Source organism: Mus caroli, unplaced genomic scaffold (genome assembly GCF_978045245.1).
Source record: "Mus caroli unplaced genomic scaffold, Mus_caroli_1 scaffold_10, whole genome shotgun sequence".
Taxonomy (NCBI): domain Eukaryota; kingdom Metazoa; phylum Chordata; class Mammalia; order Rodentia; family Muridae; genus Mus; species Mus caroli.
In genome coordinates this window covers 95,170,077-95,197,637 of record NW_028227265.1, presented here as the reverse complement: position 1 = coordinate 95,197,637, position 27,561 = coordinate 95,170,077, and the positions used below count along the sequence as shown (strand labels likewise).

The following is a 27,561-nucleotide window of genomic DNA, read 5'->3' as shown; positions in this document are numbered from 1 at the left end:
AAAATCTTCTATGACTATTTCCAAAACAAGGAAAAACCTACAAGGGTCTGTGACCTTAGAGCTCAGAATGCCCACTATTTACAAGTCATCCAATACTGATCCAATAGCAAGTGAAGGACTCTACAATTAAATAAAAAATCCAATTATCATGTTTGCTCTGAAAAAAAAAAAAGGAAGTAGTTTAGAAAAGTGAACTGCATAGTTGATCCTCTCGGCAAGAGTTCATGCTATACTGATGATAATCTTTTATGCTTTCTTTCCATTCTTTCGTTCTTCCCTTCCCCTCCCTGGATCAGTAAGTTGACACAGGCTGGACTTGAATTTGTGCTGATGATCCCCAGCCTGACTCCCAACAATGGTTTTACAGGTGCACCCCAGCAGTGGGGATACAGTGCCTTTTTGGTGGGGGTGTTTTTGTTTCTTGGGAACAGTCTCACTGTAAAGCCCTGGCTGACCTGGAATTCCCTTTATAGAGCAGGTAGTCTATAGTAACAAAATCCACTTGCCTCTGCTTCCCGGGTGCTGGGATTAAAGGCCTGTGCCATCATGCTATGTATGTAGATATTTTTCTAAGACCTACCTACCAATGAACAACCTTAACTTCAAGACTGAAATGGGTACACATAACTACCAAATTTCACTGAAAACTATAAATGCTATAGGGAATGTTTTTACACTACCAGGGATGTTCTGTAATATGATACAAGCGTTTTTCCATATTATGTACTCATGTATATTTTACATTTGTATTTTTTTTTCCAGAGGGAGGAGACCTCACTATGTAGGCTACAGCGATCCAACTTGTTTCTGTCTCCTGAATGCTGAGATTTAAAAGTGTATACTATCATGACTAGTATGTTTGCATTTGCAAAATATTTAAAATTTTTTACTGTGTGTTTTTGTGTATGTGTATGTATGTACACACACGAGTGCTCACGCATGTGTAAGAATGTGCTGGTGGAAGCCAGGAAGGGGGGTTGAGATTTTTCTGGTGCTAGAGTTACAGGCAGCTACGAGTCTCCAGCATGGGTGCTGAGAATCTAACTGCGGACCTTTGCAAGAGTAGCAAATGTTCTTAACCACTTGAATCGTCTCTTAGATACTACTAACACGTAGAATATTTTTATTGCACCCTAAAATTTTCCAGGCTTTTGTGAAGCCTCGTTTCATGCCAATATTGTTTAATTTCTGTCTCTAAGTTTCTGTTTACTTGACATCTCTTCTTTTTATTCCCCCACTGCTGGGGATTGAACCCAAGGACTTGCATGTGTCTGAGGACTGACTCTGACCCAGCCCCACAATGTCCTTACACTTCTAAGTCACACAATGTCATCTAAATGGAATTACTGAACACATAAACTTTTGAGTCTAGGTTTTTTTCTTTACTTGTGTAAATGCTTTTGAAATCTGTCCTTGACACTAAACAGAGTAGGTTTTTTAATTGTTAAGCATTATTCCATAACATAGACATATTTAATTTGATTATCCTTTTCCAAGTTCCAGTCTTTGGCAGTTATAAATGAGGCTACTATAAACATCTATAGAAACCATTTCAAATGGACATACGATTTCATTTCTCTTGGGCAAACATCTAGTAACGCTGATTGCCATGTCGCATTTTAAATATGTATTTAACTTTGTAAGAAGTGGTCATCCCACATCTTTTAAAACCTAAGAAATTAAACCAACACATCAAATTACAAGTTCTGCCAGCACATTACCCATTTATCATCTCCTCTCTGCTTGAAATTTTTTCCATTCTCACTGTTATTACTAACTTTTTACAATAGTTCTATAACTAGTCCTTAATGTCTTTAATTTCTAAATCACACCCACCACATTCATTTTTAATTTAGTCTACCTCATTGCTCAATGACGTCAAAGACAGTTCTTAGAAAACTAGTCCCATGATGGACTTCCACATTAGTTTGTAATTCTTTAGGGTTAAACTTGTCACAAGAAGCAAGGGTCTGACAGTTCCTAAATAGGCGCGTCAGAAAATGCTAGAGCTACTGCAGGCTGGTGCATTCAAAAGGCAAAGCATCCCGATAAAAGGAAGGACTGCAGGGACGCAATCTTCCTTTCAAAGATAACAATATGGTTCCTATAAATCACAATGTGTGTGTTCGTACAGTCTCACAGCTCTGAGACAGCAGGTTCTGCACATCAAACAGCTTCTTATAGAAAGAGATCAATTTTGCCTACAGGTTGACTCAAAAAACACTTTTGAAATAAGCATTGTAAAATACCTCACATAAAATAATGCAAACATTACGAGACAGCGTTGAGTATCTTGATATGTCTAATTCTTTGATGGATGTACTTTTCTCTCATGAGTGCATTCACCGTGTTTATGTAAAACTACCCACCGGCCTTGCTAAAAGGCTAGTACCATAAATACTAACTCTTGGAACATTCAAGGACTACAGCAGCTGGATGGTGGAATTTCCAGTGAAGTGTTACATTAGCATTCTAAGTTGCCTGTCCTTGACAGAATCCGTTTTTGAACTGTATCATTTACATCTATGCATCAATAGGGATTCTATGCATCAATAGGGATTATCTGAAAAAAAAAATGATGCTATATTTTCTGTGATAGTCCAAGGCCACATACTAGGCGCTTCCACTACAGTATCATGGTAAGGTAAGCTGTGGGTTCATGAAACGAGTGGCCAAGCACTTCTAGAAGGCTATATATATTGTTATTTCAAAATATTTACTCTTCTCTTGGTGTTATCAAATGCATTTAATTTTGAATATATAAAAATGCAAATCCTTTCTAGTGGTTCAGCTCTGGAGAAGTGAGAACTAGTAGGTTCTTCAGTTTTTTGAGACAGGGTTTCTCTGTGTAGCCCTGGCTGTCCTGGAACACACTCTGTAGACCAGGCTGGCCTCGAACTCAGAAATCTGGGCCTGCATCTGCTTCCCAAGTGCTGGGATTAAAGACATGCGCCACCACTGCCCGGCTGATTCTTCAGTTTAACTTAAAGGAAATGTGGTGATAGGGAGATGTCTATCTTTCTAGATAGGAGAAAGCAATACGATGTTGTGGAACAGAATGTGAAAACGCCAGGAACTGACAGTCAAATGCTAGAAGAGCAAGGAGGCTAAACGCAAGGCTCTGCAGCCCTGAAATCAAACCCACATTCTCAGAACCAACAAGCCATGTCAGGATAAATCAGGATTCTTTGATGTGTACTTAAAATACAATGTGCTATTCAATTCTTTTTAACCTGTCTCATTACAGCAGGCTGGAACTCTGCTTCTACTTTCCTTTTTATCATAAAGCTGAGAGAGATGGTGTGTGTCCATGACTGTGGAGAACTGAATGAAACCCTCCACCACATACATGTCTCCAGGGGCAGGACAGGGCCTGCCGGACTTGGGAATCACTTGAGGAATTCTAACAAAGAGCTTCACTGTTAGGGCTGAAACACTTCAAACAAATTCAGGCCATGTGAGTTTGACCAAGTCATTTAACCTTCCTCCAAATCTCATGTTTCTCAATTTTTAAAAAAGAAAACTTACTTTATGGGGTTGCTCTGAGGGTCAGGGATAATACAAATAAAACACCCAATACTGCTTGACCCACAGAGAATATCCAAGATAGTAACAATGAAGAATGTGATTCACAATTTAAAGCATCTGGCTTTTACACCAATAACTGGTTCTTATTTGCTCTGTGTAACCAAGGGCAGTGTTCATCTTCTCTCATTAAACCCCTTGAAAGTTTTTCAATTAAAAGAACACTTACAGAATATGAGAAAACACATTCCCCACTCCCCATTATCCTTCTCTATAATAACATGAGTTTTTGTTTTGTTTTGCCTTTTTTTTTCCTCCAGTGAAAAGAGGGTGGCATTTTATATTACTGTCCTCTTTTGGGAGGCTGTGTTCCCAGAAAGTTGTAATCGCAGCAGAAGAAAAGTAGAGAAACTGATAAACCTATTAGTAAATCAAAAGAGAAAGACTACTCTAAAATAATGACCCCCAAAATAGTGGTAACAGTAAGAATGATGGGAGTCAGTCTCTCTCCCTCTCTACACCAAAAGGAACCAACCCTGATATGCAACAGTCTATAAAACCTCATTAAAGTTTACTATGCACATTAGTCGGCATGTTAAAGCCTGGGGCTTGAAACAAATTTTAAAGTAACATGAACCTAGTATTACCATTTTATCTTTATATTTAATATTTATTTATAATATATAGGAATTTAATTTTAAAATTGAAGAAATGGACATCTTCCCTCTTGGTAATGATTGTCTCCAAAATGATGGGATGAGAACACAGAGAACAATGCTTCTTCCTACGTACGGTCATTAAACAGCTAGAACAGTGACCACAATCCTTGCTTAGAGTGACTTGCTTTCTAAAGGATGACACTGTCAGTCTGGCATCATTCCTAGAGTCAACCTGAGTCTTGTAATTATCTCTGCACTTATATTAGCCTGTTTCTTTCTTTCCCGAAAAAGAATCTTACTCAAGGACCCAGGCACATCTTGAACTTGTGACCCTCCTGCCTCAACCTCCCCACCCTCCCACCCCCGCCCCCATGTGCTGTATGCCTAGAGGGCCTATCCCTTCTGAAACACAGGTAAAAGCCTGGACTAGACCCTGTAAGGAAACCTCCCAAACTACTCTCAAAACTCTCGTGAGATCCACTGTGCTCTGAGACCGCATGTAAGATAACCTTTGATGGTGCCAGCGAGTGTCTTCTACAGGTTCACAGGTTTCAAGTTTGGTCCCTAGTATGGCAATGTTGAGAAACAGTGGGACTCTTTAGGAAATGGGCTCATTCCAAAGTAAATATATATAGTCCGAAGTATCAAGTTTTGGCAAAAATGAATGCTAGTCTCCCACAGAAAGTTTCCTTGGTAATGGGTGACTGTAAAAAACAAGCTTGACCGCTCATCTTTCTCACTCTCCATCCGGCCACCACACTCACATCTACTCCTATCACAGAGGCCTCAGCAAAGCTAAGCAGCAGGGATTGGTGACAGGCCTTCAGAACTGTGAGCTCGCTTGTTCCCTTTCTTTAGAAACTGCCCAGCCTCTGGTACCTGTTCAACTTCACAAGCAACAGAAAAGGGTAACACAGCTAGCTAAAGGCTGTACCTCTGGGTGTTTAATGACGGCATCCAGTAAGACACATGCACACCCAGCATGCAAGTGACCATCGCTTTCCATACTATTTACTATCCTTATCCTGAAATAAAAGACCCTGTGCCAATTATCAACTGGGAGTTTTGTTTTGTTTGTTTGCTTTGCTTTTTTGAGAGGTCTCACAACAGAGCCCAGGCTAGCCTGGAGCTTTCAACAACCCCCACTTTGTGCTTCCACTATAAGCATGAGCTAGCTGAATGCAGCCATTCAACTTCTATTCAGCTACCACATTTTACTCACAACAAACTATGGACAGGGATGGTGGTATAAGCTTTAATCCCACCACAAGGAAGCTGGGGAAGGTACAGCATTGTCATTCCAGAACAGGGAAGACTACATAAGAAATAGGGTCCTATGTCAAAACAAAAAACTACAAAACAGAAAACCCAAAACCAAAACCAAAAAAAAAAAAAAAAAAAGAAGTAACTGACTGCCCTGTCTCTGTTTTTCTTATTTGGTATTTTGAATTATTATAATTTAAATATCAGCACTTATTTCTTCTAGATAATTTACTTTTAGCCTATTAGTGAATATGTAATTGTAATCTTCTAAAACCAAAGTCCCTCCATTTTACAAGTGAGTTATATTTAGGCAGCATTTTCCAGAAAACAGAAAATGAATATGGGTCTTATATGTCACATGTCTGATTAGTTTATTGATGGCTATTAATTTTTTTTCTTTACAAGTTAATTCAAACAGAAGTGCCTGTCAAAGAAAGTGACAGCAGACCACACTCACTGCTGGAGAGTAAATGTACATATGCAGACGTAACCGTGGTCACAGCATTACAAGCACACATTTACATTAGGCCACACAGACTGTGCCGCTGAGCTTTTTGTCTGTTCTAGACTGTCAATGAAGTTGCTATTCTTTGTCCTAGTCCTGTCCTGTTGGTCCCCCTTCCCTGACTGCTGCAATGCAGTCTGTCCTCCCACAGAGATACTCCTTAACATTTTTGTTTATATTTTATTGCTGTGACCTTAGTAGTTTTTGGTTTTTTGAGACAGCCTAAATTTTTAGGCCAACCTCAACCTTGTGATCCTATTTCACCCTCACTACTGAAGGCATGCACCACCATGCTCGGCTGAGATGATACTTTTTAAAGCAAGTCTGACGTGGGGGGACCAGGAAAGGGTAGTAGGCGGTGCAGTTAAGAACAGGTCACAGCCGGGCGTGGTGGCGCACGCCTTTAATCCCAGCACTCGGGAAGCAGAGGCAGGCGGATTTCTGAGTTCGAGGCCAGCCTGGTCTACAGAGTGAGTTCCAGGACAGCCAGGGCTACACAGAGAAACCCTGTCTCGAAAAACCAAAAAAAAAAAAAAAAAAGAACAGGTCACAAATTTCATACACACACACACAAACATACACATTATTCCAAGTATTTGGTGCCTTTTGGTATCAAGAAAGCTAGTCCTCAGTTCGGGCCCTCTGTAATATGCATAGTGTCTTCAGCAATGCGGGCTTACCTTGCGTCCTGGGAAGAGAGGGACAACCAAGAGCAACAGCAGTAGCCTATAATGTTTTGGAAGTCTCTTAGAGGACTCTGACCAAGGACTCAAAAGAAGTCTTCTCATTACTGTTGCTGGGGTATCAGAAGTCAGGTAGTCTATGGCTCTTGGGTAAAACACTACACCAGCCCAGAAGGGATTTCTCATTTAAGATATGTATGTATACACACTTACATGTATTTTGAGTACTTCTAGATACACAGTTAATTCCTTAAGGATTTTACTCTCTTTTTCTGTATTTATCTCCCTTCACTTCCTAATTAACACACCACATTTCTCCCATTTCCCCATTCGGTCACATGTACCCTATAAATCTCCTCTCGACTGCCCTCCTTCCTGTGCTCCCAACTTCTACCACAGCCTAGCTGTCCCTTTTCTGACTTATGCAGTTACTTCAGGCCATAGATTCATACCTGCAGACTTGGGAGAAGAATTGTCTTTCTAGGTCTGGGCTTCCTCATTCAGTATGAACCCCCACCTCTTTCCCTTCTCCTCTTTCTTTTTTTGTTTTGGTTTTCAAGACAGGGTTTCTTCATGTAGCCTTGGCTGTCCTGGAACTTGCTCAGCAGAACATACTGGCCTTGAATTTACAGCAACTCATCTGCTTCTGCCTCTCGAGTGCTGGGATTAAAAGTGTGTGCTGCCACCACTGCCTGGCTCAATATGACCTTTTCTAATTCCATCCATTTTTCTGCAAAGTTCATGATTTCATTTTTCTTTGCTGCTGAATGGTCTTGCAAGTGTATACATACCTGAATTCCACTATCCACTCATCAGTTGAAGGACATTTAGGGTTATTTCCATTCCTAATTACTGTGGTTGGAGAAGCAATGAACACAGCTAAGTACGGAGCAGGATCTTAAGTCCTGTGGGTATGTACAGAGGAGTGGTAAACACAGGTCACAAAGATTGGTTTTGTGTTTTTAGGATTCCCTGTGTTGATTTCCAGAGTGGCTGCAGCAGTTTTCAGTTATACCAACAGTGAATGCAGGGACCCTTTCCCCCACATCCTCTCCAGCATTTATTGTATGTAGTTTTGTAGATCTTTGCCATTCTGACAAGTGTAAGATGAAATTTCAAAGTTAGTACTTCCTGATTGCTAAGGATGTTGAACATTTTTTTATATAATTTGAAGCCAGTTTTACTCTTTTGTGAACTCACTGTTCAGATCCTAAGTCCATTTTTAAATGGGTTGTTTGGTTTTTTGATGCTTTATTTTTTTAATTTCTTATATATTATGGCTATTAAGCCCCTGTCACATATATAGCTGACAAAGACTCCCTCACATTCTGTGGCCTTCCTCTTCAACTATTTAAATGAGGTTTGTTGTTGTTGTTTGTTTTGTTTTGTTTTTTGCGGTGTAGAAGCTTTCCCCTTGTCAATTGTTGGCCTTAATTCTTGAACCGAGTCCTAGGAGAAAGTCCCTCCCTATACCTATATCATGTCTAGTATATAGGGTCTAGTATAGAGGTATTAGGCTTTTTTTCTTTTAGACAGCGACAAATTATACAGCCAGATAGTTCGTGACTGATTATATTTATAAGGGACAATATTCTGGATTCATCTTGTACTCTTTCAAAGTATATGTCTCTAACCCAAATAAATTTAGACACAAAATTTGAATTAGATATATATAGGAAATCTAATGTGACAAAGATAGAAAACTATTTGAAATAAATTTACATTTTAAACAGCCATACATTTTAGAGAATGCACTAAGCCAGAGACTGAAAATGATTCTCACCCAGTCTCTCATTCCGTTAGCAATAGATATTATCCATTCATTTGAGTAAATGTAACCCAATTGATAGACGCAGTCATTTGTATAATGGCTTCTGCATAGAGTTATCTAAGAATGGTGACAAAGACTGCCTACCTAAGAGCTCTGTAATTGGTATAAAACCCCAGCAGGCTATTTTGGGATCCTTGGCAGCCTCATGTTTTATCATCTTGATGACTTTAATAGATTTAAGTAAAAATTTTGTTTGAAAGAGTGAAAATTTTAAACTCAGGATTCAATTATTTCCTTGGCATCCTCAGTGTGTTTCTCTGCTTTGTATAAGTCTATAGTTTCTACTGATGGAGACTAAAGTGAGAACCCATCAGATCTGGAGACAGGTCTATCGGAGGGCAGATGATGGAACTAACAGAAACTCAGTTCCTTTAGGACGGGCACACAACCTACTGTCCCAACTGGCCACCAGAAGGGAAGAGAAGGATAGTGCGTGTGCTACAATCATTACAACTGAGTTGCAAAACCAAGTTTATCTGTTTCTCTCTTTAAAGAAACTAGCAGAAAAAGAAAGAAAGAAAAGCATTCTGGGGGGTAGGGGGTGGGGTATCTTAAAACTACACCTATTGTGTTGGGCACACACCACGGCACTACAGTTCTTGTGAATATATTCCAAGAATGTAGCTTTCTTTTGAGGTAAGTAGAATTCCACACTCCATGTAAAATAAACTGTCCAGAACTCACATGCCTTTTGTTAGAATCTGGTACTAAGGGAAGAGACTGGTGAATAGAGCAGACCTGCTTTTGTTAGTACATGAAAACACACCTTAGAGGACAGCACCGCCAGGTCTCTCCATCCTTGTACCTGCACCAATCCAATACTCACTCCAGTGCTAGCATGCTGAATTGAAGAAAAACTGATGTTTTGTACCTGTCTACAAACCCCACAAACAAAATCAACAAAATATTCAACACTAAAGGAAGAATGTACATCCTGAGAAACACCTCTTAGTGTCCCACCAGCAAATAGCACTGAGGCTGTATCAGAAGTTGAACAAACCAGGCTGACTACAGTAGTGAGAGCGCACGCCCGGCCTGTGAGTAAGCAGTCCCATACACAAGTAGAGGGTGTGAGAGACAGCAGTTTGAGCTCTTGGGCACTGGCTGAGGATCTGAGGAAAGAGTCTAAGGAGGAAGAGGTCTGTTCTAAATTGGCAGCAATTACAAAACAGGGACATGCCCATGAGTAGGTACAAAGGCAGCTGTCATACACAAACTGGCCGAGGAAAGGAGAGGGATGTTAGAGTCAACTAAACAGACTCGGCTTGCCTCTGTGTCAGCAATGTTGTTATGCTGTTTTCTTGTTTTAGTCATTTGATAATTTTTCCCCCAAATGCCTCAACTTGAAGCTGATGTTACATGAAATTGTTTAGGTCTGAAAGGAGAAGAATAATGCTTGCCTATGTCAAGAGCACCTTGGCATACTTGTAGTACATTTGCATCCATTAGTGTGCAAGGGCACCCCACCACCACCACATACAAGCTTAATTAAACATCGAATAATAAAAATGAAATTTAAAAAATGCTACTTATTTCTCAAAGCTTATTTCTGCCAATTGGTTGGACATAGTTTCTTAAAATTTGGCATGATAGCTTGCCTCCGATATTCCAATAGCCAGTTTAGCTGTCAATCACTGCTAATTCCAGCACACTGCTGAAAAATACCCCTCTCCCCCCCCCCCCCCACGGAAAAGGGATGCTAAGACTCTCTGGTGACTTTGGTCCATGAGAAGGACATTCTCATTTCTATATCTTTTTGAGCAAAACTTTCTAAATGTCAAGAGTACCATGACATACCTGTGGCCCACTTGTATCCATTTGTGTGCGTGGGCATCCCCCCAAACATAATAATAAAAATAAAATTTAAAAGATGCTATATACAAGAGCATAGAATGTTCTCTTCCCTATGCACTGGATGCTGATTTTCACTATGTGGGTATAGCCATTTTTTTTGGTAACGTAAGGCATTCTGTAAATCCTTTAAAATTTTCTTATATTTTTCATTATATACAATGTCATTGTCCTTATAAATCTTAATATACTTTTTATTTTTGAGTATATTTAAATTCTTCTACTTCACATTTTTGAACCAATTTGCTCAAAATATCTTTACTTTCACTTTTGTTTAAACCATAGATTAGTTCTAACAGTTTTTTTTTCCTAAAAAAGTATCACATAAAGATCTAAAGAAAAAAACTAAGACTAATCTTTCACTTTCCTTTCTTTCAGAAACAAACCATATAAACTCAACATTATTTCCTGTGTCCTAGAAGAAAGTCATATTGAAGTGCTTATGTCTATGGATATGACTTATGGCCCTTGCCTCTTTCAGGAGGCTTCTTGGTTCCAAACCTTGTTAATTCAAATGACAGCACTATTGTGTCAGCATGGTATCTGACTCCCTGACACAGTACCTGAAGGCGGCGGTGGCACCGGTGCCATGGTTAAACAACTACAAGAGAATAGAAAGGGACCCAGGACTTCCTATGAGACTAGGAATGAGCTGTTAATGCCTTCGAGGATATGACAATTTTCTATACAGCCTTATGACCAGCAAGCAGGACCACACACAGCTGAGATGACGGCACTCAAGAGGATTGTGTCTCGTCCACTCTCATTTGGACTTCCTTCCCTAGCTCGTCTTTGCTTCCACATCATCACCATTCATGTTTCTGTTTGGGATATTCACTTTTCTTCTGTAAAAACTATAGGCAAGAAGTGATTAGGTTTTGAAAATGAAAAGAAGACTAATTTTGCAAACAAGTGCACAAACGCACTGCACTGTTCTTCTGGAGACACCTAAGTCTGCCTGTCATTGCCCCTGGCATGCAAATAACTTCTTAAAAACAAGTCATTTTTGGTCCTGTCAGAAGCAATCTATCATTCCCTCTCAGTGCAATAGAGGGGAGTAGAGTAATAGAAAAACAACAATGGAAAGACTGGACATCAATAGGGAAATAGGGCTCCTTTTCAGTTACCTGGGCCCATTTCCAAACACTGAAGCCAAATACATATAACTAGAATTGTAAAGGGCGATAAAATTGTTCTCACAACAAGGAAAAAAAGAAAGACAGAAGTCTCAAGGGAAAGAAGATAGACCTAAGAACTGGTAGCCAGAATACCCCTTCTCACCAGGAATAAGAGCAATGTGCTTAGACAGGAGGGGGTGAGGCCCTCAGAGCCACAGAGCCATGGACAGACAGGCTTTCCACTGTATACGCTTCTCTTATCTGGGGTTGATTTCCTATCCAATTAGGCTTATAAGCACTACTTCCTTTAAGAGACATTTTCATATAGAAGATGATGCAGTCATTTCAGATAATTACACACTTCCTACGTTCTCGCAAAGGGAATGAAAGCATAGCATCCCCTGGACTCCTCTCCAATCCGGTCAGGCTGTCAATTCCAGAGACTCCCAATGTCCACAGTTTAAAAAAAAAAAAAAAAAAAAAAAAAAGATGTACAGGATTCTGAAGCTGTCAGGGGGTTATGATCAAATGTATAAAATCAAGAGACTCTTAAACTGCTGCTATTCTAAGTACACCTGATCCATTCCTCAAGCAAGTACTGCCTGGCACATGTGGTCACCCACAAAGCTTCCTAAGAACCAGTTAGTGTACTTAGTGTGCGAGCAGAGTAAAACGTCCTTCAGGAGGGAGTTACCACACCTGTGACACTGTCACTTAGTTAGGAGCAGTCTACTGTGGCCTTGTAGAAAACTTACGGCAAAAGCATACAAACAGCACCTGCTTCCAAAGTCAAGGAACTAAATGCCCAGTAATTAGCTTCAAAACAAGATAAAAAATGAAAAATTAGTAACTGTGACAATGCTCATAAAATGTTCTGGCCTAAAATGACAAGGGAAGCTTAAATTTCATTCACATTTGAAAAGAAACATCTATTCTTGAGGAGAGAGAGAGAGAGAGAGAGAGAGAGAGAGAGAGAGAGAGAGAGAGAGAGAGATCGATCTTAAATAGCAATTTAAGAAGGCTGGAGTTCCCGGGAAGCAGAGAATACACACTCACTGTTGTTTAGATCCCTCAGCTAAGCAGCACCCGCTCTCTCCAGGAATGCTTAAACACTTTCCAGTGGAAATAATTTCAAAGACAGAAAATTTGGAAACTGAATACAGGAGACTCCTGCCTGCCACACCCACCAATTTTGTACAACTCTGCCTGTGAGTTTTCTGTTTTCTACAAGTATGTATTTATCTTTAACACTTCAGTGTCCACGCCCTAGACACACGGCAATTGTCTTGGTGTCTTCTCAAGTACCAGCCCTGCTTACACACAAGATTTATCTGACTTGTCTGCATTCAGGGTCTGGGATTTCCTCTTCAACCCCGACTTCCTTAGCAAGCATGACAGACTTTCTGGTTAAGCTGACACCACAGCAGTCCTCTCTAGGAAATACCTCTGGACTCTCATTACTTTGCTATACTTCTCAGGTTTTCCTGTCCTACTCTTCCCAGGCTTCCTTTCTGAAATTTCAACTTTCTTGAATATTACCAATTTTAATGTTTTCTGGTTTATTATTCCTGTGTTTCATTTTACAAAAGGAAAAAGTTTAAAATGATTAAGTGAACATTTCACTATATACCAGGAATCTATTTCTGCGTTACTGACACTGGAAATCTACTTCAGCCTTCACGGGATGTGGCTGGCAGGTCTCAGCTCATCTGACTGGGCAGCTACTCCAGTGCCACCTTACTGGACTCTCTACAGGTCGCTCACAATACAGCATCGTGCTTGTCTCTAGAGTAGAATAATCCAAGAGACTGAGGAAGACAGTGTCCAAGACAAAAGTACACAGCAGTGACATGGCATAACTCTGGTACATGGTGGGGCTAAGAGACAACATAAAGATGCCAAAACCAAAACACAGGAGTTAACTAGTACATATTGTTGCTTACAGAAAGAATGGCATATAATAAATACCTTTTCATACTAACATTTTTAAAAGTCTACCTTGAGAATAACCCATCAATAGTTCACAGAGAACTTCTTTTATATATGAAATACTCTGTGTATTACATAGAGTGTTACACAATACTGACCACTAGCCATTTATGTAGACTTCAATATTTTATAATTACACATAGATAACCCATTGCTTACACGTTTTGTGACTGAAAAGCCAAGTGTTATAAAACCTAGCTGAGTCCCTAGTAGTTTCAGAAGAGTACTGCTTGGCATTCTTTTAAAAAGAAGAGTTGAAGTTTTACTGCGCCTTTTCCCTGTCATTTAAAACAGCTTCATGATGTATTTTTCAAGCACTTGATAGAAGTGATACACAGTCCATAACTGTTACCTGCATCCCAGCAAATCTAAGGAATAGAGATAGCAGTAACATTAAACAAACAGCAGAAAGTTTTAAAACGGGCAGTAAGGAGCAAGTGGGGTGAGCAAGGCAAATGTTACAGTAGAATCTGTAAAAAAGAGGTAGCCACTAGGTAAAGATATAGCAAATGATAGGCCACTTTTTAAATGTTTATGAAAAGGTTCAGAGTTCAAAAACTATTTAAAGAAATTCAGTTAACAGGCATTACTGGAAAAGTCATAAGCCAAGACCCATTTCCCTAAAACAGTAGAAAGATGGACTGTATTACACTAACACTTCATTTCCCAATTATGGTTGCTACATTTTGGCTTGTGTCTTTGTTCTTAGGAGCGAGTATATCTGAAAGTGTTGAGCCATGAAGCACCACATATCTGCAACTGACTCAAATGATACAGTAAGGCTGTATGCATTAGAGAAAGGTGGGTCTCACTATGTAGACTACCACTATCAATCTGACAGGATTTGGAATCATCTAGGAGACACATGTCTGAGGATGCTGGCAAGAGTGTTTCCATGGAGACTTACCTGGGAGGGGTGTACTCCAGAATGTGGGCAGTACCAGTACATGGGTTTAGGTCCAGGTTCTATCAAACAAGGAGGAAGAAGAGGAGGAAGTGGGCTGCCCACCAGTATTCATCTCTTTCTGATTCCTGACTCACACAGATATGACCAATCCTCTTCACGCTCTTAGTCATGCCTTCTCTCTCATAAAAAACTGATATACTGTTAATAATAGGTCTGTTCTAGTCTATCAATAATTATCCATCTACTGACTAATCATTGATTTTACAGGTATTTCATTGGGGCTTGAGATCATAACAATGAGCAAAGAGAATTCCACTTCTCAAGACTCTAATACTAGGAGGGATGCGAATAGGGCAATACGCAATGAAATCACTGACTATGGGAACAGGTGGGAGATGAGAAGAGTAATCAACTGTGGCATGCATACACAAATTTCCCTTTATAATTAACTACTTCACCTCTAACCAATTAACCTCTACCCCATTTAGATATAACGTGTTGTCAGTGATAAGATCTCTTTAGCAGAAGGTATAAGTTGAGACTACTGTGTCCCCTGGGGTTCCAGTAATACACTCTCCTGGTCTAAGACCTTCAGGGACTGATGATCCAATGGCTTGCTAAGCAAATGAGGGTAACTGAGTTAGCCTCCTATTAGCAGCTGGCATTCTCTTCACTGGTACCTAGAGCATGCTGGGAGACATTATTACACAGGTTTTAAAACAACTATCCCTGAACATATTAGACACAGAAGCAGAGATCTGAAAACGGTTTTGGTTTTCAGGATAACGTAACATTTTACATCATATCGTCCCCCAGATTGTACAGCCTTAGGATAACATTATACAGCAACACTGGCATTGCGTACAGCAAGGCTGAAACAGAGCAGGAAAGATGGTATTGTGTAAAGGTCCACTAGTAAACTCTCCAACAGCAAGCTACTTTCTTTAATTAAAGAATTCAATTATATTACTATATAATTAACAGTACCTCCTCAAACCTAAGTAATCTTTCCCATCATTTTACTATTCAGTAACATCAGAATCTTTTTTAATGATAAAATTCTCATGCCGTATATTCAGTAACTCTTTAAGGTCTTGGAAATTTAATTATTCAAAATTAAAAATATATATTAGCTGTTGAGCTATTTGTGATGGTTTGTATATTCTTGGACCAGGGAGTGGCACCATCTGGAGGTGTGGCCTGGTTGGAATAGGTGTGTCACTGTAGGTGTGGGCTTAAGACTCTCACCCCAGTTGCCTGGAAGTCAGGCTTCCACTATCAGCCTTTGGATGAAGACATAGAACTCTCACCTCTGCCTGTCCCATGCCTGCCTGGATGCTGCCATGCTCCACCTTGAAGGTAATGGACTGAACCTCTGAATCTGTAAGCCAGCCCCAATTAAATGTTCTTTTTTATAAGACTTGCCTTGGTCATGGTGTCTGTTCACAGCAGTAAAACCCTAAGACACTATTCTAATTTTTGGGGTTTTTTTGTTTTTTTCCCCAAGACAGGGTTTCTCTGTGTATCCCTGGCTGACCTGGAACTCACTTTGTAGACCAGGCTGGCCTCGAACTCAGAAATCCGCCTGCCTCTGCCTTAATCTTAAAGAATAAATGGAATTAATAAACAGCATAGGGAGAAGATGACAAAAGGGAAGACTATGGGATTATGCTCTCAACCCCATTATTGACTGATAAAGCGTTAGGTTATTGACAATTTTTATTTTTGGTCACAATTAGTAAATAGCAAAATCATAATTTTACTTTTATTCCACTTTAAAAGCTAAAATATTCAACAATTCTCTATATTACCTGTTTGTCAATATCATAATACCAGTGATCCAGTATTATCTCATTGTATTTTATAATTGCCTATATATTTTGGATCCCAATTGGGAAAGATTTAGAAAATCAGGGATATCACAAAAATTCATGCTATTCGTTCTCAGAGATCCTCATAGTATCAAGAGTAGCAAGTAGAAATGACTGATTCAAATACTTTCACACTAGAGAGGCAGCGTAGCTATTAAGAGCCCCAGGTCTCATTCCCAGCACCTATGTTAGGTACCTCACAATCACGTGTGACACCAATCCAAGGGCTCTGCCATCCTCCCCTGGCTTCCTCCTGGGCACTGGCACACTCGCACGCTCATGGCATATACTCGTGGAGACATGCACACATACACATAAATAAGAATAAATCTCATTGGGCGTGGTGGCGCACGCCTTTAATCCCAGCACTCGGGAGGCAGAGGCAGGTAGATTTCTGAGTTCGAGGCCAGCCTGGTCTACAGAATGTGTTCCAGAACAGCCAAGGCTACACAGAGAAACCCTGTCTCGAAAAAACCAAAAACAAACAAACAAACAAACAAACAAAAACACTGCCTGGTCTTCCAGAGATCCAAGGTTCAATTCCCAGCACCCACATGGTAGCTTACAACTGTCTAGAACTGATTCCCTCTTCTGGTGTGCACCCATACATGCAAACAAAACATTCATATACATAGATTAAAGTATTTTAGGATCTTTGAGGAAATAGAGTAAATATTATTTTCCCTATTACTATCAGTAAGTATACCTAGAAAGCTTACATGTAATGCATCGAACAAAAATAAGAGACCCTTAAGAGGTGGACAGAAGTTCAGCCAACTAGGGGCTTTGGTATAAAGAATGACACAGTATTCTGTTCCCAAGCTCTTCTTAACTCCATATCTCCTAAACCTTAGGAACTAAAAAGGCTGGCAACCTGGAAATATCAACTGCCATAGTTAAAACGAACCCTGTGTTTCTCTAAGAAACTAAGCAGAACCTGTCAAGACAGGCAACTTGTACAAAACGACCAACCTTCTCCAGTGAAATAGTACCCATATCTAAATACCCTCCAAATATGTAGCCTAGCCTACCTACACCAACTAAAAGCCAGTGACATCCGCAGATGTGCATCTCCACAGCCTTTAATTAGAAAGCCTGGAGCCTAAACTTTTCTGTCTGCCAGTAATATCTCCTGGGATCACACTAAGGACAACTACAGAGCCCCACCCCCACCCCCACCCAGTAACAGTAACATTTTCTCACTGGCCTGAGGTCAGTGGAGGCCCTGTACAGAATCACCAACAGCAGAGGGACTGCCACCCCAACACCATGATATCCGTGGAGGTCACATAGAGAAATGTAGTGGGAAACAATACTATCCAGCCACAAAATTATCAACAGCCTCTGGAGGAGACAGATGCCCACTCACCCTGCCTTGGGTGACTGAGCAGGGATGAACCTACCCTCAGCTCAGCAGGCAGTGCCTCGACATCTTGCAGTTCTTTTGCCAGAGCAAAGGAAAATTAAGATACATTCTCACACTACAAACAAAATGCATAGTGTCAATAGAAAGGCATTTGCTACAGGAAGATCACTACAGATGAAATAAAAGGGACAATCAATATTCTACGGTTTCTTATTGCTACCATAACAAATTACCTAACACTAAAGTTCTAGGAGTCAGAAATCTATCACAGGCCTTGGAGAAATCTACATACACCAATTAAAATAACAGAACCTGGTAGAAAAAGAGAATATTGGACAATTAATTTTGCGTGAAAGAAATTAATTCTAATGTAATGAATAATATTGGCAGGTTAAGAGTAAGTAGGTAGATAAATGTCTTACAAGTGTGTTTTTACAAAGCATGAGAGACTAAGAATCAGTTAAGTAGAATTCAGAGTAAGGAAAATGATCAGAGACAGCCCTGACATAATGAAAGCAGACCAGTTCATCATGAAACATGCTATCTTAAATATGCATGCACCAGACAACAAAAATGTAGTACATTTGAAGCAAACATGGACAGAACTTAAAAGGAGCTACAAATTTACATTTTTAGTTAAAATTTTACTACCACTCTTATTAACCAATTAAACTAGAGAGAAAAATCAATCAGGACACAGAGCAAACACATCTAGGATACATTTAGCTACCTCATGGTCTGATCATACTCACAGACCTCACCTACACCAAAAGAGAACAGGGGTCTCCGTGTACTGTCTGCTCCATCTATACACAGATCTGCAGTGGCATCAACATCAGTCTGTCCAGGAAAGAGCTAGTAACCTTACAACAGTAAAATATTAATAAACTCTAGCACCATCCACATCACAGAACAAACGTGGGAGCTGGGTATGTAGTGAATCACTTGCCTAACATGATGAGACCCTAAGTTCTAATCCAATACAACAATGCCCCCCACAAAGCAAAAATTAATAAGTTTACCATAATAAAATTTAAAAGAACCATTTAAAATAGAAATTTGGTCAAAGTTCTAATCGAAAATGTTACAGAACTGCTAATTTAGTACAAAAAAAAAAAAATCACAGCTACTCTCAAAGTACATACTAACTCAGAGTATACACCAACAAATTATTGGGCTTCACAATCCTGTTATTGGTAAGTGGAGGCTCTCCCTGGACTTTGCTTTATGCTCTTAGGTCAGGGTTTTCATGCTAAGAGTAGAGACCATAGTAGGCAGGTATCTAGTGTGATCACCAGCTCCACCCTCTGCCCTGCGGCTCTCTGAGGATACTGGATGTCTTTGAGCTTGCTATCCCCTGCCTTCACTTCCACAAAGCTCAAGACTGGTATTACAAGTCTGTGCCATCATTTGCTTTGAAGATGATATAAGCTTGATGACTTTAACTATACATAAAAACAGTTGATTATGAAGAGCCTGAAACACTAGCATGCTGGGGTCACCCAACATTGTTAGAAATTACAAAGTAACCTGTATTTCTGACAAGAACTCTTATAAGGCCTACTTACAGCTGGGCAGTGGTGGGACACGCCTTTAATCCCAGCACTTGGAAGGCAGAGGCAGGCAGATTTCTGAGTTCGAGGCCAGCCTGGTCTACAAAGTGAGTTCCAGGACAGCCAGGGCTATACAGAGAAACCCTGTCTCGGGATAAAAAAACAAAAAACAAAAAACAAAAAACCTACTTACATTATTTTACCTGTCTTTTATTTATCAATAACTCAAACATTTTAAATATCAGCAACCCAAAACAATTTTTGATAAAGAAGAAAATGTATTAATATTATGAGCTAGAGAGATGGCTCAGCTGTTAAGAGAACTTGCTGCTCTTCCAAAGGACCCATGTTCAGTCCCCAGCACCTTCAAAGCAGCTCACAATGGTCTAACACCACTTCCTAAGAATCCACTGCTCTCTTCTGACACCCACAGGCACAGGTACACATACGGTACAAAGACATGCATGCAGGCAAAGCATCCATAAATGTACTTTTTAAAAAATTAAGATTATGATATGTCAATTAATGATTATCTTCTCAGTTACCAAAAGTTATATCCTGAGCATACATTTTTAATCTAATCACTCAATACACTGTTAAGTCCTTCGTTCAATCTTTCATTGTATTAGTAACAAGCAAATAAAGGCCAGAAAACATGATGTTAGGTATGGATAAATTCATGAAGATACCAAGATTAGTTAACAGAACAGGGAACAAGATGGTGAAACATCTGAATAGACACCTAACTGATGAGCCACAAAGTTCTAGAACCATGTTTACTTCAAAGAAAAGAGCTTGTGTGTGTGAGAAACAACAAACATCCAACTGTGAAAATATGGAGCAGAGAATAAAAGACTAAAACATACAAAATATAAGCAAGATATGACAAGTCATAGCTGAAGAATTTGGATTTTATCCAGGCGTAAGGGGAATATGTTAAAGAACAGGATGCTGGTTTATGCTCTATAAAGCCTACTCTGGCTACACTGATGAGAACTGAGATTCAGAGGCCCATAGTGACTGTTGTCAAGGAAGAAAGAGGATGAAGATTTGGGTCCCAAGGCTAAGACATAAGGTGGTTAAAATCAGGAGGTACAACAATCTGAAAGAACAGTATATAGACCTAATACCAAGAAGGTGAATGAGAAGTGTATGAAAAGAATGGGAAGCCTTTCCTTGAGTGAACCCCTAGTGGTCAAAGCTAAGCAGGCAGACTCCAGATCCTTACTGCTTCCCTAAGCAGTGGAAAGCAGTGGAGTGGAACTCCAGACATCCACTGCCTAGTTACCAAGCCAGCATCTACAGGCACTCGCCACACTCCTCAACATGGTCTGAGATGGTGAGCCATAGCTGATCACTCTGCAGCCCAGGGAGGGAGGCTGCCCAGCAGCCAGAGATGAGGATTTCTTTACAAGTACAATGAGCTAGGGTTAAAGTATCTTACTGGTTTTGGCTTTGTTATTTTGATTTTTTAAGACAGAGTACTCCATAATACAGAGAAACATGGAACTCTCTAAGTAGCTCAGCTGACCTCCAACTTGCAGTGAGTATCCTGCCTCAGTCTACCATGTGCTGAGGTTACAAGAGTGAGTAACGTTATTTAGTATTCCAGCTCCTTTGTGTAAAATATCCTTTTTCCTTACTTTTGTTTCTCAATATCAACTAGGAAGGTACTAGAGCCAATTTCCAGGCCAACTTTGTGACCATAGAAACACACATAGTTCATATTCTAATTATCATTGATCTTGCCAAAGATCAGCATTTCTTGGACCATCTATCCTTCCCTAAAACTCTCAGTCTTAGCCAGTTTTCACCTAGCCTGATTCAGCCCATTGACACCCTCCATCCTATCCATGGTGCCCCAGGGATTTTACTTTATATGGGGGGAAAATCCTCCTTAGTCCTGCTAAGAAACAATGTCTTTTCCTTTTATGATTTTTCCAGACAGGGTTTGTGTAGCTAGTCTCACAAAAATCTGCCTTGTCTCTGCCTCCTGAGTGCTAAGATTAAAGGCGTGCACCACAACTTTCTGGCTAACAATGCCTTTTTAACACATTTAGGTGTTCCCATAATTATACCTCATGCAATACAAACAAACCTTTAAATACATCCAAGTCAAGGACAGAAACATCCATTTCTATGTGCTGAGCCTGAATATGGTAAAGAAGCACAATTTTGGTGAAACTAATGATCTCAGAGTCACAAAGATGAATAAAGGCTAAAAATAGGGTCTAGAGAGTACTGTGTATAAAGCACAAAGCCCAGGCCACAGAGGCATATATCTACACCACTAAATCAAATATTGCATATTATGTATGAATGTCAATCATTTGCAAAACACAAACATATGCCTATGTACATATTTCGTTCAGTACTATATAACATATGTTGCTATATTATGGTAGAAAAGGAAAGGCTATACAAAGTATATCAATGCCATCTCTAAGGGAAAATTATGATCTTTCTTTTTTGTGTTTTTATCTTCCTCTATTTCCGAACATATTTTTTATAAACAGAAAAAGTCCAAACTGTTACTTTTAAAAATCCAAAATTACAACACACCAAATATCTTGTTCAATAATATTTACATATACTTTGACATTTTATATTCTTGTTCTAAAAACCAACACAAAAACCACACAAACTGTTCCCAAGCCCCCCAGCTGATTACCTAGAACACAGGTAATTAACAAAAGCTAAAATCTTTTAGACTTCTATAAACTTTATTCATTCACTCAAATAGTTCAGCAAATATTTGAACTAGTCTTTCCAATTAGCCTTCTCTTTCAAATGTCTAATGGGACTATACAAAGCAAAGGCTATGTGGTAATAGTCAACTGTCCTACTGACAGTCTGTGTGCTTTTTTACAGCAGTCTCTATATTAAAAAAACAAAACAAAACAAAACAACCAAAATCAATCTCTCTCTCTCTCTCTCTCTCACACACACACACATACACACACACACACACACACACACACACACACACACCATTAATGTTCTATAAAAAGAGATTTACTCTTTGTTCATTTGCTTTAAGGTATACCTGCGCATCGTTTGGCTGATGTAGCAAATTTGTAACATAAATGATAGGCTATCAGATCTTCAGTACCTAAATATCCACAGAGAAATTAAAGAAAGAAAATCACTCTCAAGTTATATAATAGCACTGCAACTCATCTGGAGTACGAATGAGTCTTGGAGTGAGCCTAACACCTCTGAGACGCCCCTTCAAGAGCCTCCCTTCCCTTCAGGACAGTGTGAAGGACTGAACGTGAGCTTTGCATTTACTAGACAAGACTGGGTCGCGCTGAGCCTTCTTCCCTTTGTAAAATCAATGCTTAATCTTCTAAAATTTAGTTTGAGAAGTAATATTTCCATCGTAACTGCATCAGAAAGAATTCCTCAGTAACAAGCCCATACGGGCAGAAAACCACTCTGAAACAGCTCGCCTGAGTGTTTCCTTAATGTATGTTATAGAATGAGTGTGCAGTAGGACAGTTTATATTTCCAAGAGAACTATTGTTCTAAACTTTTTTCCTTAAACCACAACTGAAAGAAAAGTTACCTCAAAAATATTTTTAGAAGGAACAGTGCAAGCAGCAGTTGAATACAGAAAACTAGAATCTTCCCATCTAAGCAGAGTGCAATGCTAGACAGTGCTCAAATCAAATATGCTATCTGTCCTCCGCCATACTCCAGCCTCTTCAAGCAAGCATGCCAAAGCTGTACCCTAAAATGATCTTCTCTGACCTGCAGTGAACATGAGGAGACAGCTTCTTGCGGTTAGTAGCTTCTATCTAAACTTATGTCTTTCAAACAGCCCTACAGGCAATGATGCATTAAATGCACCTAACAAATGAACAAGCAGGCAGAGAGCTGGAGAAGAGGAAAGGTCAGGGGGAGGACACTCAGAAATACAGTCTTGCTTGGCACTTGGCACATACTGTAGCAGCTATGAGGAGCTGTTTCTGCACTGTCTTTCTCCCCCGGCCAGAGACCACGGAAGGCTGCTATTCTGTTGCACATGACCGTTTAATAAGAGACTGAAGGTTTCAGGACCAGGCAGGTCGGAGACAAATCAGGTCGGCCTGATTTCATCATTTAAAACTGTGCATTAACTTCATCTGCACTGATTTACAGAGCTTTATTCCTCTGGTATATGCCCTCCTCATGCAGCAACTCATTTCATCTTTAATTAATTGAGAGATATCAGATTACTCTGATTTAGCAGTGATTATATTAATTTTAGCACAGTGGGAAGTTGTCTTTCCATGTAGAGTAATTAAGCAAAATTCCATATATTTTTAAAGCTTTCTGTACATAAATGCCTTCTATTCACTTCACAATCTCTATTAAGAGTGCACAGCACAGATTGATAACTTAAACACAGACCTCGCTCATAGTTAAGAGTCTCTTCTACACAATCTATAACAGCACTGCTAGCACTGCAGTGACAAAGAGGCTCCAAATTACAAAGTAAAGGAGGGCAAAGGCAGCAGGACCGGGATGCTGAGAACAAAAACAAACAGAGCCAATGCAGCACTGAGAACGAAGATCAATGAGAACAGCAGCTCAAAATCTAGCCGTTAAACATAATCTTGCCGACCATGACGAAGGGTGCTCTCTACCCTCAGGGTCTCCTCTGTGAAGGTTCTTGGCATTTACTTTTATAAAATTATTAAGCCCCAAATCTGCATTTACAGAAGTAGAAAGACAATATATTACCCCAATCTAAAAAACTTGGCTATCAGGGTAAAAAGTACAAAGATATAATGAAATATGTAAGAGTGGGTGAGGAGAGCACCCGAGTGTTTAGCTGTTGACCCCAGGGATAAGGCAGCAGGTTGTCTTCCCAACGAAAACTACTTTTACAATAACACAAATGCCCTTGTCTGCTCAACAGTGAAGGGCTTTAAAAAACCAGCTGAGAAGAGGAGGTAGAGGAAAACTGTGATGTAAGCCATAAAACTGACAAAATATGAGAAACACTATGATTTAATGCTGTAATTCTCAGTGCTATAAGCAGTAAAATTAATATATATCAATCTATATGATATATACATATATAGGTATATATCTCAACACAATTAATAAGATGCACATCCAATCAATAAGGTTTTTAGTATTTTCTTAGCTTCATTAGTGGAAAAATATTCAGTGCATGAAAATCTTACAAATTCGGTCTCCTAGCGCTGGCTCCTTACCTGTGAGGACAGCTTTTGCTGAAGGATCTGCCAGGTCCAGAGCTGATTTCCCATCGGTGTTCCGGATGTTTGGATCGGCTCCGTGCTGCAGCAGCACTGTGCAGGGAAAGCACAAACAGTATCTTACCTCGGGGATACAGAGATTATTTACTGCTAAGTGTCGCCTCGGCATGGTGTAGGCATAAACATACATTGCACAATTTTTTCTCTTTCAAGAAAAGAAAAATGAAAGAAAAGGGGGAACAAAAGCACTGCAGCAAAGGATCTTCTCTAGAGTAAAGCAAAGTTGGCAACTTATGGTACAGTATTATCACATGACCTGACATCATAACCATGAAACTAGAAGCTTGCCCCGGACAGTCCTGCTTTGCCTCCCGAGGCAGCAGTATGGGAGCTGTGTGCGTGTTCACTGCCTCGCTCTTGAGCTGTGCTAGCTGAAGCTGCCCTGTCTTTACTACCACTGTGACTGCTTGTTGCTGCTGCTGCTTCGCTGCTGAATTTCCAACACTTCCTCTCTCAGAAGAGTTGTAACCCTGTGCAAGGCTTTTAGTGGCTCAGTGCTCACATATGAAACTCACCATAGACACACTGGCTTGTTTCCAGAAGTTTAACAGACACAGTAATGCATGCAACACCAGCTCTTGCAGCCATGCTACAAAAAAGAACTATATCCTGTATTATGATCCTGCATCAAATTTCTAGAACTAGAAATCCAATCACTGAAATTCATGTAACAAAGATATTTCATAAAAAGCTACAGAGACTCCTTAAGATTCAGAACCTCCTATAAATGAGTGGGCAGATAGATAAAATATGGATATGGCATTTTGGAAGTGTCTAATGCCAACTAAACTACCTCTGCTGTGTAAGAGCAGAGCCCCAGAGACCACTGGAGTGCTACTACCCATCTGATATTTAAACAGTGAACAGGTTAGGCATCTTTAGTCAAAATCCTGAAATTCACGGAGGTGAGGAAAGCGAATCCTCTGACACCAGGATAGAGGAACACTTAAGTGTATACTGAATCACTTTTTTCTACGGTTACTGGGGGTGGGGAACAATGCAGAAGTTAAGAGGACAATCACTTCTACATACGGATGCCAGGGATTAAATTCAGGTCCTGACCTGGTGACAAGTGTCTTTACCCACTGAGCCAGCTCATTAGCCACTGCTCGTTTTTTTCCCTAAGCAACAAAATTTTTCATTCTTTAGCAAAATATACACTAAGCAACCAAATTTAAACTAATACTCTTCCATTTTAGAACTCTCATTAACATACATGGGATTTAACCAATGAGGGGGCTAAGAATGTGGCTCATTTCATAGACTGCATGCTTACCATGGTATATGTGAAACACAAATAAATCTCGTATTGAGGCCTGGATTCCAACCTCAAAACATCTCATTCTATATATATGCAAATATCCCAAATCCTCAGGTGGGGTGGGTCTGAATGCCAAAGCACTTAGGTCTCACGAATTTTATTTAGATAAGGGAAACTTACATCTTACATAAGAGTTTTAGGGCTGAAATGGTGGCTCTGCTGGTGAAATGCTTGTTACATAAGCATGAAGAGTCAGGTTCTGATCCTCAGCATCCATGGACAGAGGTGGGCACAGCAGCATCCATCTGCCACACAGAGCTAGGGAAGTGGAACAGAAAGATCCCTGGGGCTAGCTGGCCATAGTCTAGCCAAATCAGAGTATCCCGGGCTCAGTGAGAGGCTCTGCCTCAAAACATGCAGTGGAGAGTGACTGAGGAAAACACTCAATGGGGCCTCTCTGGAATCCAAAAGCACAGGTACTCTCATGCGCTCAAGCACACTCCTGACAAGCAACTCCGGATACACACCCTCTGACCCCACCCATACGAGAGCAGTTTAAAACATTCAGTCCTGGCTTTGAGCAACTACTAGTAATTCTCAAGTTCTACACTGAAGCCCATACACTCTTTTGAAATTTGGAAGGTGATCTTCATATTACCAAGTACTGAGTCATGTTGTTTATAAAGCCATTCTTTCTGTGATGCATAAGCCATCAAGACTATGGCTTTGCTACAATGGATAGCTGTCTGAAGGTTAGCATTCACACCTCTCCCCTTAGATCTGGGGCAATTTCACACTTGTAATATTAAAACAAGCCATACTTGGGAAGACACAGAGAGATCTGCAGACCTTCTGCAGTCATCCTCCCACCAGCTGCGGGTCTCCATGGTTTCAGTTGTCTTCAGCCAATCATAGTCTAAAATATGAAATGTAAGGTTCACATCATGCACCAGTCTGAGTACCCTGCTCCATCCACCCACGAGGTGAACCAGCCAGCACTCTGTCCAGTGCACTCACTTGCATGTGCTGCCTACCCCCAGTCACTCAGCAGTCATCTTAGCTAGCACATCACAGGGCTGATCTCCTATTTTACTTAGGAGTAGTCTCAAAGAGTAAGCACAATGATGATGCTGGCTGCTGGTCAAATGATACATGTTTGTATCATTTGTACTTAGCATAGCATGCTTTCTTTAAAGGAGAAGACAAAAGTTCTCAACTTAAGAAAAAAACTGAGTTCCCATCCCTGGGAGGACAAGTCTGTTGCTGAAACTCCAAGGAAGAGGGAAGTAGCCCACAGCAGGCATGCGGCTGCACGTCGTCCAGGAGAGGAACCTAGAGCTGCGTGCAGTCACTTCTGCTCCAGCAGAGTTCTTACAGCTCCTGCTCATCCGGGACACCACGCACAGACCTGACTCCGGGGCCCATTACTCAGATACAGTCTCCTCTAGGTATACATATGTATAGGAAAGCACAGGGAAAGGACGAAACCATCCCGAAGGTTTCAGGCATCCACTAGGAGTCTAACCACAAGTCCTGAGTATCCTGGTGGGGAGGGGACTGCTGTGTATCACTTACTTCCTGAATGTAGCAATGTTATTTTGAGTCTAAAGTGACTCAAGAGTTAAAGAATAAAATAGTAACACAACATGAGTTACTGTTACTTTATCATCCTGAGGGCTATTATTGGTGGTCAACTTGAATACATCTGGAATTCACTTCAAAAGCAAGCGGCTGAGCACACCTGGGAGGAACTCTTGGTTAACTGGCTCCTTTGAGGTAGGATCAGAACACCCACCTGGGCCAACCTTCTTGTAGCAGCCCACTGGGAGGTCATGGAAAGGAAGGGTTTGCTCAAGGAGAACAAGTACAGTTCTCACTGGCAAGTTCATATATCTTCTGCTGAGACACT

At 40.2% G+C, this 27,561-nt stretch overlaps 1 protein-coding gene across 1 annotated transcript in view; it reads right to left on the bottom strand.

Moving 5' to 3' along the window:
• The window catches only part of Tnks (tankyrase), a 141,223-nt gene that overhangs the window by 68,607 nt on the left and 45,055 nt on the right, over positions 1-27,561 (bottom strand). Inside the window, exon 3 of the mRNA XM_021169245.3 lies at positions 24,329-24,424. Coding sequence (XP_021024904.1) covers positions 24,329-24,424 — 96 coding nt within the window. The remainder of the gene's footprint in view (positions 1-24,328; positions 24,425-27,561) is intronic.